The following is a 15,987-nucleotide window of genomic DNA, read 5'->3' as shown; positions in this document are numbered from 1 at the left end:
TGCTCTGACATTCCAAAATGACATTAAAAAATAAATCCTCTGATGACTATATTAATACAGTACCTGGGACACTGAGAGTTATGCCGGAAAACGTCTTAGATGTCTATAAATAAATCTTTAAAAAAAAAACCCAGCAGGAGGAATGTGAGGAGCTAATGGAATTCAAAAGGCCTCATTGCTACCCCCTTAGAGTTGAAATCCACTCCGGGCCGACTGTCACAGCAGATATAAAAAGCCAGCCACAGGCTGAAGCTGTATTAGAAAATACTGAGGCAATAGAATATTAATCTTTTTCTCCAAAGAAAAGCCACAAACTATGCTCCTTGGAAGATGGCTTCCTTTGCTGTAAGAAGTACACTAATTAAACATGTACAAGGTTAAATCCTGGCAACACGTAGCTGCTTCAGGGATCAGTCCTTCTTGACTTCAGGTGGAAGGCACTCCCCACAGAGGCAAGACATACATGAGGCAGTGTGGGGAGAATGACGTCAGCTTCCCAGATTGGCACAAGGACCTGTGTGTGGCCTTAGGACCAAAAGCACCCTTCTTTCTGCCTTCCTGAAAACATATCTTGAAATTGCCTTTTATGCCTCAACCCATCTTCCTTGAGATTCTGTTTCTCCAAGGAAGTGCTCCGTGCCCTCTCAGCCTTGCAGACCTGGCTGTGTCAAGTGCCACTGTGCACTACTGAGGGACTGGAGGAACTGAAAAGCATTTTTGTCATAGGAGGGAACAGCCACGGGAGAAGTCAGGCCTCAGACACTCTTGTTTGAATATGGATGTTTGAGCCTTAGCTGGTAGAATAAAAAACTCTTTCAGAGTGGAGTGGAAAGCGAAGTTTCCAGGGTTTTATAAACAAACAACCTGATACAAACACAGCAGTGTTATAGGTCAAAGCAGATGTGGTGAACAGAACTTACAAAAACATATATGTATATCAGTTTTATTTTTTCCATGTTCATTTCAACCTCAGTAGAGCTAGCAACACCAACACTCCCCAGTGGCACAGCCAACAACAGGGCTCTAGAGGCTCCAAACTTGGGGTTCCCTTGGGTGTCCTTGGATAGAATTCAAGGGGTCCATAAACTAGAATAGAAAAAATTGTATCTTTATTTTCACTAGTCCCTAACTGAAAGATAATGTTTACTTCAATTACAGATGCAGAAAAATCCCTATAGTGTTAGTACTACTGTGATTTTCTCAATAGGAATCATGATATTTTCACATCAGTTACAGTTGTAGATATAAATCTGTAATATACCTGTAGCATGTTTTACTGTAAATATGTATTACATATAATATATAGAGATGATTCCCTTTGAAATTCAAAGTATTTTATTTTACTTATTAGAAAACATTCTAAGAGGAGATTCGTAGCCTTCATCAGGTTGCTATAGGGGTCCGTATACAAAAATGGTTAGGAGTCCCTGTACTAGGGAAACTTCCTAGCAGAATGGAGCAAGTCATGTCCTAAGAGACTATCTGCACTGCTGAAATCCTCCATTTTGGCTAAATGACAAAGCACTGGCAAAAGAGTCAGAAGGACTGGGTTCTGATCTCTAACTTATTGCATGTCCTTTGGCAAGAAAGACATTCAACCTTCTTGCTATTCATAAGAACACAGCTATTCATGCTTACAATGTGCCAGGTGCTCTGCTAATTACATTTGGGTGCCACAATGATGGTTTAGTCAACAACAGACCACATATATGATGGTGGTCCTGTAAGATTGTAACACCATATTTTTTCTGTATTTTTCCATGTTTAGATATGTTTGAAATATACAAATACTTACCACTGTGTTACAATTGCCTGCAGTGGTCAGTAGAGGAACATACTATACAGGTGAGTAGCCTAGGAGCAATAGGTTACACCATATGGCCTAGGTATGTAGCAAGCTATACCATCTAGGTTTGTGTAAGTAGTCTCTATGATGTTCCCTTAATGAGGAACTCACATAATGATGCATTTCTCAGAATGCATCCCTCTTTGTAAATATTACTTCATGTGATCATTACAGCAACCTTCTGTGGGTCTACTGTTATATTTATTTTGCAGATAAGAAAACTAAACCTTAGAACTGTTAAGTAATCCATCCAGCTAGAAAACAGCATTAATGAAAACTTTCTCCAAAGCTATTAGATATCACATTCTAGCAATCTAGGATAACAATTCCTGCCCTAGTTACCTCGCAGGATTTCTGTGAAGCTCAAATGAATAATAGATATATTAGACTTAAAGAGTACTTCCCACCCTTCAAAACAAGTTATGAATATTTTTAAATTATTATCATTGTTGAGATTTTCAAGTATAGCAAAATTTTGAGTTTTGGAAATAACCAGTAAAAAGACAAGATGCTATCAAAGGGACTTCTGAATTACGTTTCATATTTAAGTGGCAATATAATTATTACAAGGAATAGCTGATGGACTGTATAAGGATCTATGTTAATGCTAGATAAAAATAGAGTCAAATTTATGCTTTAGTGTTGTGCTACAGGGCTTGATAAGTTTATTCTCATAAGTAAATAAAATACGTGCCCTTCAGTTTGGCTGTAGGCTTTTAATTTATTTAGAAACTTTTATCTCCTACAAAGTTTTATGGAAAGAGAAAATTTAGTCCATTTGGCCAGGTGATATCAAGACCCAGAAGAATATGGCTTGACTAGCTATCCAGAATTATGACTTCTCTGCTCCTTTCCTCAGTAGCTCTATCAAATTTCTGTGCAGGGTAGAGGACCTCTGCGGAGACATTCTCACCTTGACATCTCAGGGTCCACTTACCTGACTAACAATGAAGAAGATGACAGTCATGGCAGCGCAGGCCAAGGTGATAAGCATAAGGAACTTGAACCTAAAAATTAGCCCCTATTAGAAAAGAAAGAGTAGTTTAATACTCCATCAGCTACCAATCCTTTTCTCACTATATAAATCTATAAAAAGCTTAAAGAAATCTCTAAAACCAAATCCCTAAGAATGACAGTAAAACGATTTCCCATAGTAATATTTCTTCTGCAGAGGTGAGTGTGGCTGAAAATTTCTTGGGTCAAATATTTCCTATGTTCTTATCACTCATAAAGCAGCGATAGGAGAGCCTGGGAAATTCTATTCACAACACGTCGTGAGGCTGCTAATTTCCCTGCTAAGCTGGTTATGCTTCTCTGCAAGGGTTCAAAGTTACCAAGTCCAAGTTTTCTGTGGTTGTAATAAAATTCTGCTCCAATGAACAAAAAGAAATGTGCATATTAATCAACATGAAGTGGATTTGGTTGAATTTTCTCATGTCACTCCAGCTCTGGAGACAGGCAAGCCTTAGAAAGTGCCTGTGGTTTCCTGAGAGCAGGATAAGAGAACCTGTGTTTCAAGGAGGGAGGCCTATTATTCAGGGACTCTTATGTGCAAGATCTACTGCATATAAAAACTCTGAGGTTCTGTAGTTTCTGCTTCTCTTTTCATACAGGAATCAGGCTTGTTTCTCCAAGGACAGCCACTTAGGCATGAACCCAAGGGATCCCTGATAAATCAAGGATGTGTTGCTTGCATTGGGGATTTGAGGATGTTAAGTGTTTCTCTTGAATGAGGAACATAATCTATAAACAGAGATTACTGAACTGTCTGAGAATCTGCTGGATATTTTAGGGGAATGTGGCCTGTTAAGAGTCTGGAAATCAGATCACCTGGACTAAACCCTGTTTAATTACAGGACAGGGTTGATTTGGGGACAGAACTTTGACTAAAGCCTCATCCCAACCAAATCCCAGTTCTGCCATAGTCCAGTCTCCCATCTAGTATGTACCTACATTCCATCACCAAGCTGAAGAACTGGCTGAACAAGTTTACTCCTTATTGGAAATGGAAGCACATTTGTACCACAGAAAATGCCAAGATTTAGACAGGCCAGCTAGATGCTTCTCAGAGTAAGATTTGGCCTTTAAGTTTGCCCAGAGATCCTACATGAGAATCTCTCAATGTGTATTTCAAAGTTAAGGCTTTCTGTCTCCGGGGTGTGTGTGTTTACACATCAAGCAGAAAGATAAGCAAGCACCAGTTCCAGAACGAGCCAAGAAATCTGCCCACCTCATAGTGTAGCCGCCGGACTTTGCTCATAGCTGGCAGGCTGGACTGCTTCCCACTGATGTTCCGAAACACCTGAAATACCATGAAGCATAGAAACAGGAAGTAGAGGCAGAGGCAGATTCCAGCCACGATGATGAAGGCCATCTGGTAGTGTCCAGTAAAGGAAACAACGGGCTAGCCAAGGCCAAGCTCAGCGGGCCCAGGCACTTCTCCCCAGGTCTGTTGGCAATACTTGTTTTGTCTCCAAATACATAGGAAATTTTCAAGGGGATAAATTATTAAAACCTGACATTCTAATGCCAGTGATAGGTTTCTTGACACAATAGTACCACAGAGGGAGGTGTTCAATATTGCTTTCTAAACCAAGTAAGAAAAGAAATGGCGTCTTGTTTGTTAGAAATGAAGAATCTAGGCCCTACCGTAGACCTAAGGAATCAGAATCTGCCTTTTAACCAGGTCCCCAGGAGATTCGTATACACAATAAATTTGAAAAGCACTAATAAAGCATATATTGGTCACTATGGATCAGATGAAAAACCATATTAAAATCACCAGAAGAGTTCAAATGTAGATCCCCAGCTTCCTCCCCAGATATGTGGAATCAGATTTTCCGGGGCTAGGACATCAAGTATGACTATGTTTGGAAACCACTGGGCTCGTCCTTGGAGTTTTATAAGAATGAGATTGAGATGCTCTGGCATAATCGATGAGGAGATACGTGGGGGCTCAGTGCAGGGGCCCTGGGCATGGGCTTGAAGGTCTTAAAGTGAAACCAGGGAAGAAGGACTACTTGCAGTCTTCTGTCACCACAGAAAATCTTGTCCAACAGAATGGGGATTGAAGGACACATGGCACAGATGGGAGTTTGGGTTGCTGCCAGTATACTTGAGACCCACTGGGGGGCTGACCTGCCTTTAGAGTCAATCTGAGAACCACCAAGGCCTGGGGTAGTGTGAGCTGCCTTGAAAGGCAGGTGACCTGATTCCAACCCCTTTCCACTACAACAACTCTACCCAAATTGCCTTTTTTTTTTTTGAGACAGAGTTTTGCTTTTGTTGCCTAGGCTGGAGTACAATGGCACAATCTCAGCTCACCACAACCTTCTCCTTCCGGGTTCAAGCGATTCTCCTGCCTCAGCCTCCCAAGTAGCTGGGATTATGGGCTTGCACCACCACACCTGGCTAATTTTATATTTTTAATAGAGACGGAGTTTATCCATGTTGGTCAGGCTGGTGTTGAACTCCCAAGCTCAGGTGATCCACTGGCCTCAGGCTCCCAAAGTGCTGGGATCACAGGCATGAGCCACCACACCTGGCTCAAATTGTCTATTTTTAAAAGCATTTAATAAGTATGAACTTGGCATGCATATTTCATTAAATAATATAATATCTAGTGCAGTTTCTCCTTCTTTCCTATAATGAACAGTGTCCTGGAATGAAGGGAATATAGTTATTTTCTGCAGGACTTGAAATTTTACTCACGCCATCATATTTATAAAATTAAAAAGTTGAACTAGATTTAACATTATAAACATTCTCCTTGTTGTGCAGCTAACATTTGGTGGTGGCATAATGGAGGAAGGGTAGAGCTTCTCTCTCATCTTTGAGGTAATGATACTACAGATTTAGTTTGCTCACAATGTTCTTGTGACACTAAGAAACCAATATAGACATCGTGGCAAGACAAAGCATATTCCTTAGCACACGGCAAGATATGAGCCATCAAGGAAGAATACAACCCAGGCCTTTCTCTCCACTCCAGAGCAGAGTCTTTTTCTCCCAAGAGCATTTCACGTACTATTCCAGAAGATAAAATATTTAAATCCAGCATCCTAAAAGGGATAAGCTAAGACTGTCACTTCTGCTTCATGAAGAAGACTTAGAGTTTATGCCAACCAACCAGAAGCCTCGGCGACTCCTCTGGAACTAATCACTTTAGCCTTATCTCCACTTGGTCTCAGGAATGAATAGCAGCAGTATGATTTGCCAGCACACCAAGGTCACTGTAAGAAGTCTCGCACGTAGGCAATTTCAGAAACAGGTTCTCCCACAGGGGCCCAGAGATGAACCTCCATGGCTCCAGGGAAAAGCTAGTCACGCTTCAGTCTGCAGTAAACAGTGTATAACAGATAATTCAGACAGGCTGCAGTAAGCCCAGAAACTCGGATCCCTCTGCTGGGAGGATGGGCTGCGACCTTCTCATTTTGCCTGCTGTCACCCAGGCTTGAAAGCAAGCAGTAATTCTTATTATCAGCCTTAATTGTGCTGTTATAATTGGCCTGAGAATCAAAGCCCTGGCTGAGTACATATGGGGAGCATCAGCAGAGCCTTAGAAAATGATCTTGGCGACTGGGTGGCTAGGGGAAGAAATAAAACCCTGAACCCATCAAGGAAGGATACGGCCAGCTCTGTTCCAACATCTGTAGTCCAGATACTATAGAAGGGATTCGTGAGTTGTACCCCTCTACAAAGAAAATGAGATGGAAAGACAAGACAAATTAATACAAAGGCAAACGGGAACTTTCCTTTTCACGTATTCTTAGCTTTTCAGCTGCAGGGGTGAGGGCTGTGTTTAGGCTACAAAACATTACAGAGATCCTAAAGAGAAATGAAGCTTGTAGAATACATCAGCCCAAACATTTTGCAACTGTAAAGAGCTGTGCATTTGATTTGATCCCAGACCTTGTCTGAGGATGTGACCACGTCCAATGCTTCCATACCAAAGGTTCCCGACCACCATTCTCCTTTTCCAACACTCCTCCTAAAGTGACAGGAGTGGGCGTGGTGATGCACAGTTTGGCTCAGTGTCCCACAAACACCTGCTCACCTCTCACACATGTCAAATATGAAGAGGCAGAAGGAACCAACGGCAATGGGTCCGACTTGCTTCCAATACCCTGCAATGTGGTTCCGCTCGTGCTGATCCTGAGGAAAACCAAATTGAGAAGGGAGATAGAGGGGAGAGGAAGACCAAGCAATTCTATGGGGGAGTCAGCATTCGAAGGACACCTGCTGACCACCTATTACGTATCAAGCACTATGCTAGACTCTAGGTATATGAGAACAAAGAAGATGAAAATCTCTTCTTCAGGAACTCACCTCTGTGGGGGAGTCTGGCACATATGCAGAACATGACAAAGCCCAGCCATAAGGGCTCTGAGAGTAATAAGAACAGGATGCCATGGGAACACAAAGAATGGCCTCAGCTCCCAGGCAGAGGACACTTTGTGGTCCACAAAATAACTCATTCTGAATTAAATTTCTATGTGACTTGTAACTTGTGTTTATAAAAGTGACTGATCCCCAGAAGACAAAGTAAAGACATTAAAGCATTTAAATATGTGAAATGTGTCTCTTATGGTTAGGAAAACAGGCATATTTTCTCCCCATCCTTATTAAAACCAGCAATGATTCTCCTTGATAAACAAAGACACCAAGAGAAAGAAAAGGAAGGAATGTAGAATGAGAAAAAAGGGAAAGCAAAGATGATCTTAGCCTCCAGGCGGGGCCCCAGGTGGGTCAGTCCACACCAGCTCCATGTGGACAATCCTTGGCTGGCTTCCTAGTACTGGACCAAGTTCCCTCCACTCCCAAGCCCTGATGTCGAGGCCGCATTCTTAGCGCATCTCTGCTGGAGGACCCCTCATGGGGAAAGACCCCCTAATGTAGACAGTTTAGCAGTAGGCAGAAGTCTCTCTCTCTCTGCTCTCACACTGCTCTGCTGGAAGAGCGGCAGGACTTCAGAGGTCTGGTTTTTATGACTGAGCCATAATGGAATTTAAAAACAGTCCACTCTGCTATGAAGCCCATGTGCCTGACACGAACACCAAGGTCCAGCTGGCATATCATCTTAGCCACAATGTGATGACGACACCATTCTTATTTTTAACCATGGTACCTTCAGGCCCTCTTGAAATATGATTTGGTGTCTGTGCAAACTGAGGAGACCAGGAAGGTCTGTATTTCCAAGTAATAGGGGTTACTAGGCCACCTGGACACATTGCCAGCTGGAAAGAGCCAGGTCCACATTCTCTGGTGGTTAATCTGTATTCCTGGGGACAGGACAAGCAGGGCAGAAGCCAGCAGACAAGAAACTCAAGCTCAAGGGCAAGAAATAATACTAATCATTAGAATGTGTGTGTTTATCTTAAGTTACTCACATTCTCTCATTCAATTCTCACAAAAACCCCATGCATTAGGCCTTTACATCCCATTTTATAGATGAGGGACCTGAGATTCAGAGTGATAATGTCATTTGCCTAAAGCCACTCAGCTGGTCAGCAGGTGGTGAAGCAGGAATGTGAACCAGAGGGGTCTGCCTCCAGAGTTCCCACTTGTAACTACTAGCTTATTCTGTCTCACCCACTGCTGACTAGAGGCAAAGGGGGGCAGGTGTCAGCTTGGCAGCCTGCACGGAGCAGCTGGTACAGACGTCTGTCCCTCGCAGGGGCTCTTACCATCATGTGCTCGCCACAGAAGATGATCCAGAAGGACAGAAGCATCGCATAGAAGATGCCCTGTCGGATGTCACCGAACAGCAGCATCCAGGTCCAGTCGAACCCGATGGAAAACCATTCCACTGGGATATTGATAAAGGTCATGGAAATCCCAAGGGCAAAGATGACTCTGATGGTGAGAAAATATCAGAACAGCCACTTCATTCATCTGGAGGGCAGATTTTCAAACAATTCCCAGAAGTCAGTTTTGAGACATGAGATGTTACTTATTGGGTCTGAAGCCATATGATCAATTTCTTCTGCACAGAGATGCAAAATGTCCTATGTAGTTCACACTGCTGCAGAATGAAAGAGTGCTACACCAACCTCTCTATGGAAGTGAATCTGACCTCCTTAATGCCCCACACTTTACTTTGGTACCACTGCAGATGAAGAGCTTCCTATAATGTCTGTGTCCCCTTGCCTTCTCACCCAGGCCTCAGTGAATATAATTGTCCTCTTTCACCTATTCAGGTTATCATTCATCTGATCATTAAGAACACTCGTTATTATTGTGATATCCTCAGCAATGATGAATTATATAAGCATATTTGTTTCAATAATACATGACTCCAAACACATTTGAAATGTAAATTCTCTTGACTGCTTGTTTAGCTTTTATTTTACTCTTCCCCTGTCACACTAAGAACTGCCAATTCTCTATTAAAATGTAATTCTTATGTCACTGATTTATTCATACTTTTTTCCATCTCCTTGAAACACATATGTTAATTAAGCACAGATCACGTACCAGGCATTGTGTTAGCACTGTAGAATCCTAAATGAACAGGACCTGTTTTTTCACTCACGGGAGATACAGTTAGTAGAGGAGCCAGATAAAGAGACAATTGAATAGAACAGGATCAGGAATATCATAGAGTTTTAAAGCATAGAAGGCTGCTACCAGGACTTCTGACTTTGACACAGACAGGAATGGAGCTGAGTTGTGAGTCAAGGTAAGGGAGGTGGAAAGGGTGTTTGGAGGAGAGGGCAGAGCCTGGATGGAGGCACAGAGGCCTGGAAGAACCTGGTGCATTTGGGGATCTGCATGTGGCACATCAGGAAATGACAGGACATGAGACCAGAGAAACAAAGAGGGCTGTGCTTATGAAGAAACTTGCATATCCCACTAGAGAACTGAAATGTATCTTGAAGAGACTTTTTATTGGAATCCAATAAAAAGTTTAAACAATGGAGTGACATGATTCATTCACTCAAAAAATATTTATTAAACTCCTACTATGTGTCAGTCACCATTCTGAGATGCTGAGAATATAACTGTGAACAAAATAAGCAAGGATTCTGCTCTTGTGATGCTTGCACAGAGATGCAGTGAGAGAGGGAGTATAAGAAAAAGATAATAAATAAATGAATAAGCATCATGAAAAAAAAAGCTAGGCAAGAGAGTGGAGAGCAATGGGGATGTGATTTTACATAAGGTGGACAGATGAAGAGATCAGCAAGTGTGAAGGCCCTGGGGTGAGGGTTTGAGCACAATAAAGGGGGCTGGTAGGTGTTGGAGAGGACAATGACAAGATCAGAGGTAGAAGGCACCCAGTTATCAAGGGGCTTATAGGTCAGGGCAAAGGAGATGAAAAGCCAGTGGAGAGCTTTGAGCAGAGGAGTGACAGGATCTGATTAACACCGGAAAGGGGGCACTCCGGCTATCCTGTGAATAGGCTGCAGGGAGGCGCGTGGTGGAAGCAAGGAGAGGGGTTGCAAGGCTGTTCCCACTGATCCAGGTGAGAAGCGATTGTGGGTTAGTTAGATTAGGGTGGCAGCAGTGGAAATGGTGAGACTCCCCGGTGAGTTGGATGAGAAGTGTGAAAACCAGACATACAGGATGACTCACTGCCTCATTTCCAGTTTGAGCAACTGAAAAGATGGAGTTGCCATTTACAGAAATGGGGATTCTGGGAGGGAACAGGTTGGAAGTGGGACACAATCAAGTGTTGTCCTTGGTACATGTGACATTTTCAGTGCAAATGAAGACATTAAGTAAAGAGCTGGAATATTTGGGTCCAGAGTTGGGAGAGGCTGAGGCTAAAGATATAGATTAAGAGTCATCAGAGAGCAGATGATTTTTCAGACCACGAAGGCAGGTGAGATCACCCCTGAGGAAAGCACAGCTAATAAAGAGAAGAGATCCAAAGCAGGTGCCCCAGTCCCAGCGTCTAAGAGGCTGGAAAGATGGAAGGAGACAGAAATGGAGCCTAAATGCTGGTCAGCAAAGAAGAATGACCGACAAAAGGGTAGAGGAGACTCTGGGAAGAAAAACTGATCAATTATGTCAGATGTTGGGATGAGTAAAAAAAAAATAAGTGAGGACTAAAAAATGACCTTTGGATTTGGACTATGAAGGTTGTTGGTGATCCTGTGAAAAGCAGTTTTAGTAAAGTGGTGGTGATGAATCCAGACTGGAATGGACTCAAGAGAGAACAGAGGAGAAGACATATATATGCACAAGGTTTTCGAGAAGCATTGCTGTAATGAGGGGCAGAAAAAGGGTATGTAGCTTCAGGGAGAAGTGGGAAATGGGAGAATTGTGTCTAAGAAGGGGAGATGGCAGGGCATGTTTGTATATTAATAGAAAGAATCCAGCAGAAAGGGAGAAGTCAATGATGTGGAGGGAAAGTAGGTACATCTGCAGGAGCACTGTCTTTCTTTAAGTGAGAGGAGCTGGGCTTAGGGCAGTTTCTTCACTACAACACAGACAAGTATCTGATTCTGACCATGGAATATCCCGAAGAGCAAAGACAGGTTAAAGAGCCGGAAAGGTCAGCTGGGTTCGGTGGCTCACACCTGTAATCCCAGCACTTCGGGAAGCTGAAGCAGGCAAATCACTTGAGCTCAGGAGTTCGAGATGAGCCTGGGCAACATAGTGAAACCCTGTCTCTACAAAAAATACAAAAAACTAGCTGGGGAGTATACACCTGTGGTTCTAGCTACCGGGAAGCTGAGATGGGATGATTACTGGAGCCTGTAAAGTCAAGGCTGCAGCGAGCTGAGATCCCAGCACTGCACTCCAGCCTGGACAACAGAGTGAGACCTTGTCTCCAAAAAATAAATTATTAATTAAAAAGAGCCAGAAAGGTGAGAGAGGTAGAACCCTGAGAATTAAGTTAATAACAACTTGCATAGGAAAGCTGCAGGAGAAAAAGGAGTCCAGGATGACTCCTGGTCAAATCACTGGCCTAAGTCACACACTGGCTGCTTGAACTGGACACAAGCAAAAGCAAGAGCTTGGTAGATCATGAGAAGCCAGTATCCCTGAAGAGCACTCCAAAACCAGCTCTTACTTTTCCAGAAGCACTGGGGGTCGGGACATCATGGTGATCCTCCTCCAATACCACACCATGATGATGAAGATGCTGGGCGTAAGGAAGGTCTTCATGGCAAACCACACCTTGGTGAAGCCTCCATTTTGGTGGATCCCCTAGGCAGAGACCAGTGATAATTTTGAAGGTGAATATTATCTTAGCATTTCCTTCTACTAGCAAATGTGTTTGTGGGAGAGGTAAGTGGAGACCTTGTCTGCAAATGTTCATGATCAAGAGCTTTCACATTCATAGCATGCACTGCCCTCATATACCCTTGGCCTCTCCTCAGAGATAATAGAAATACATATTAAAAGATCCCTGTGCTATGGACCTGAGACCAGAGGAAAAAAGAGAGCATCCTATTCACAGTAATGGCTTTCATGCTCTGGGGTCTGAAAGAAGAGCATGGGGCTTTGGGGCAGGGTCACTGTTTCCAAGAGACTGAATTATCTTACTTTGGACTCATCCCACTGATTTTAAAATGCTAATGCCTAAAGGTACACTTTAGAGGTATGGATTAATAGGGCAGGTACAGATTAATAGGGCCTACAGGGTGTATGATATCTACCCAGCTACCACCCCTACAGTGTACCCCCCAAAAAAGCCACATTTGAGGTAGAACCAGAAATTTTAGGTAAAAAGCAGAGATATCCTCTATCTCTTAACACCTCTCTTGGCCATTTAATCCTCATTCGACCCTCACATCTTACTAATCTGGTCTATTAGGGCTACAAGAGCTTTTTCCCTATGCTAAGATAATGATTAAGTACATGATCAATTTTTTTTTTTTTTTTTGGTAAGCTTTTCATTAGAAAGTTGCAGATATCCTAGATGGCCAGTATGTTGAGATTGGTAAGTGTTAAGATAAATCTATTCTATAAAATGCTAACCAATATTGTAAAGTATATTTATATTATATTCACCAATTTATATTATATATACCATTAAATAAGCAAGGAAAAAAGTCAGTTCAATATGATCCTACTTTTTGTAAGGGAATTACTACGTATAAAAAAAGCCTGGAAGGAGATATATCAAAACCTGAAGAGTGACTATTTCTCTAAATAGTAGGACATTACAGGTAATTCTTACGCTTTTCTGTTTCTTTACCCAATTATTGTGACTTTGTTGAGATTGAAAAGAAAGGTCCTCCTTGCAGCAAGTTCTAACTTTTCCCCAATTAAACAAATAAGTTGGAAAGAACCTGAACCACCCCATTCCCTTTAACAATTGTGCTTGCAAGGTGAAACACATAAAAAAGAAAAATTTACTTGTATCTTGGTGTTATTCATTATGCAATCATGACTATATCATGATCTTATCATTATGATGATCTTAAGTGATCTTAAGCCCATTTAAAATCTTAAGTGGGCACAATAATTGCATTGTTTTCCATTTCTGTAATCTCTCACACAGATTAATTCACTTTATTATCTCAGCCATCATGAGTATGTTATTATTCCCATTTCTCAGATGAGACAGGTGAGGCATAGAGGCGCCATGAGTGAGATGGAGTTCCCCTCCAATACACATGACAAGATCAATTACATTCACTTACCACCAACCGGATATCCTTTATCTCCCCAATTCCCACATTGATTTTCTTCTTCTCATTCACAGGCAGCCGGATGTTTAAAAGGTAAAACTTATGGGCCACTGACCCAATTTCCATGAAAGGAAGGACATCACATTCATAGTAACGGCCCTCATGCTCTGGAGTCTGGAAGAAGAGCAGAGGGTTTGAGGCAGGGTCACTATTTCCAATAGACTGGCTCTGAATTCTGTTACCCTGGACCCATAACACCAATTTTAAACAGCTAATGCTTAAAGGTACACCTTAGAGGTACAGAGCAACAAGGCATACTGGAGGCATGGTGTCCACGCAGTTATCACAACCTAAAAACAAACAACAACAACAGCCATATTCAAGGTAGAACCAGAAATTTTAGGTAGAAAGCAGAGACACCTTCCTTCTATCTCCTAACACTTTTCTCGGCTGTTTAATCTTCATTAGAACCTCACATCTTACTAACCTTGTCTGCCAGGGCTACAAGAGTTTTTATCGGCAGTGTGTCGTCAGGGACCTCTAAGGCTGTGTGGAACAGTCAGCTTCTTAAACGTTCAGGTGGAAGCTCCTGCTCAATCATTACACTCTTTAAGGATGGCTAATTATTCTTCTGATTTTGGCCTGAAGGAGAAGCTAGAAGCAGCTGAAAATATCTTCTTTTATTCACTTGCCAGGAAAAAAAAAGACACGAGGAGCCCTTGGTATTTAGGGAAGGTTGAAACAGAAGAAACAAAGGTAATAATAAGATTAGTGGCCAGAGATAACCACTCAGAATTTTCTGCCTCCAGTGCTTCCTACCAGTCCAAGATGGCAGAAGGGAATAGACATTTTAATGAAATGAAAATTTAGCCCAGTGTCTAGGAAAGCCTCTTGGACGTCGTGCCAAACAATTTAAGAGATACTGCCCAGAGCATGGTGGAGAGAAATCAGACAGTAGGGACACAGCTTTTTTTGGAAAACTAACTTCTGCTCCACCTCACCAGGACTCCCGGCTATGTGTACCTGCTGAGGGGTGGGGGCCAGGGGTAAATATGAGCATGTAGAGGAATGAGCTTCAGCAGGCCGGGACTTTTCCCTGATATAGAAGATGAGAGTCTACCAACAATGTTGGGTTTCTACGTCAGCTTCAATGTTTACTTGGTACCTCCTGATCAAGTGATAGGGGAGATCTAATTTGTCGTTCCTAAGCCTGAATTCACAAGCCCTCCATAATTTGTCATAAATCTTCAGAGCAAAGATCCACTGAAGAAATGAGAAGAAAGAAGATAACAAGGAGTCTATAGTTTAAGAGTGTGTAGAAAGGGGCTCTGCCCCTTCTGAGATTTTGGCTGGTGGGGAGGGTTCCTTACTGAACTGTCAGAGCTTAGAGTGCAGTAAACAGACCTTTGTACAGAGACAGAGACACACATGGCAAGGTGGAGGTGGGGAGGTGCTTCTAACTCCTCTTCCCCACCATGGCACACATAACCAATCAGTTGTCAACAGTTTTTATCCCTAACGTGTGAGCGGCTCTTGTCAGACACACCAGTTGATTATAGTTGGCATGGTTGATTTTTAAAAATTCTTCTGTAGAAAGAATGCTGCTTCTTTTTCAAACCTCAGCTGCAGGTCGGATGACTCTTCCTATACAGATCATCTTTTTCTCCCCTCCACTCCTTTCTTATACTTTCAAATCAGGGAGGATGGGGGCTTTGCAGGTACTACTGAAAATTCACTACAGGCTCTAATTCTCCTTCAGATTAGGTTGCAGTGAGGAGGCTGATTATCCTCTGTGGTAACAGCAAGAGGACATTTTCTGATTTGTTTCCAGTTAGGGCTTTATTTTATTTATGGAAATTGAGAATTTAAGGGGGAAGGGAACAAAACCTACTTAGTCTAATACCATCTGGTGTGTGTCTCGCCCAGGGTCCCAAAAGTAGCACAATTGGGAGAAGGACATGGGCCCTGCCCAAAGGCAGGCGTTGTGCTGTGATAAAGACTTGAACTCCAGGCCAGGAGGCTCTGATTCTAGTCCTGACCATGTTCCTTGCTGGGTACCTTGGGTCACCCTGCCTCATTTGGCCTGTTTCTTCCTAAATGAGAAAGGTAAGTAAGATGATCTCCAGGGTCACTTCTGATCCCCCATGATGGGTCTCTGGGTGTCCCACACTTCCCTGTCACTACAGAGTGAGTAACATGGCCACCCATGACACAAATTTACCTAAGTTCAAATGAAAAGAGACACATTGGCATCTGGGACACTGGCTCAACCTTCCTGTCTCGGAAGGTTGTATCAATTCGTTGTATCCTGTTAGAGACTTTTCTTCAGGTACTAAAGTATTTAGGGCATTTAAGAAGGAAGATTTCTCTCTCTCTCCTTCCTTTCCCCCACCCCCAGTTCTCCCCCAACTCCAGCATGAGACTGGCTAATTAGGACAAATTACAGCAGGTGGCAACTTGACTTTTTTTTTTTTTTCAACTTCACAATCCACCAGGGACTGAAAAGCTTTAAAGCAATTTCTCATTTAATCTTGAGACTCAAGACTAAAT

General features: G+C 42.5%; 1 protein-coding gene across 3 annotated transcripts in view; it reads right to left on the bottom strand.

Moving 5' to 3' along the window:
• The window catches only part of WLS (Wnt ligand secretion mediator), a 136,712-nt gene that overhangs the window by 43,223 nt on the left and 77,502 nt on the right, over window positions 1-15,987 (bottom strand). For all 3 annotated transcript variants that reach the window (XM_017877143.1, XM_017877142.1, XM_017877141.1), the window contains exons 4-10: window positions 13,450-13,611; window positions 11,871-12,007; window positions 8,533-8,701; window positions 6,903-7,000; window positions 6,476-6,539; window positions 4,077-4,220; window positions 2,784-2,867 (exon numbers count right to left, since the gene is read on the bottom strand). In XM_017877143.1, the coding sequence (XP_017732632.1) occupies window positions 2,784-2,867; window positions 4,077-4,220; window positions 6,476-6,539; window positions 6,903-7,000; window positions 8,533-8,701; window positions 11,871-12,007; window positions 13,450-13,611 (858 nt within the window). The remainder of the gene's footprint in view (window positions 1-2,783; window positions 2,868-4,076; window positions 4,221-6,475; window positions 6,540-6,902; window positions 7,001-8,532; window positions 8,702-11,870; window positions 12,008-13,449; window positions 13,612-15,987) is intronic.

This window comes from Rhinopithecus bieti, unplaced genomic scaffold (genome assembly GCF_001698545.2).
Source record: "Rhinopithecus bieti isolate Rb0 unplaced genomic scaffold, ASM169854v2 scaffold_6380, whole genome shotgun sequence".
NCBI classification, from domain to species: domain Eukaryota; kingdom Metazoa; phylum Chordata; class Mammalia; order Primates; family Cercopithecidae; genus Rhinopithecus; species Rhinopithecus bieti.
The sequence above is the reverse complement of the archived record's forward strand: the minus strand, read 5'-3'. Positions and strand labels throughout refer to the sequence as shown.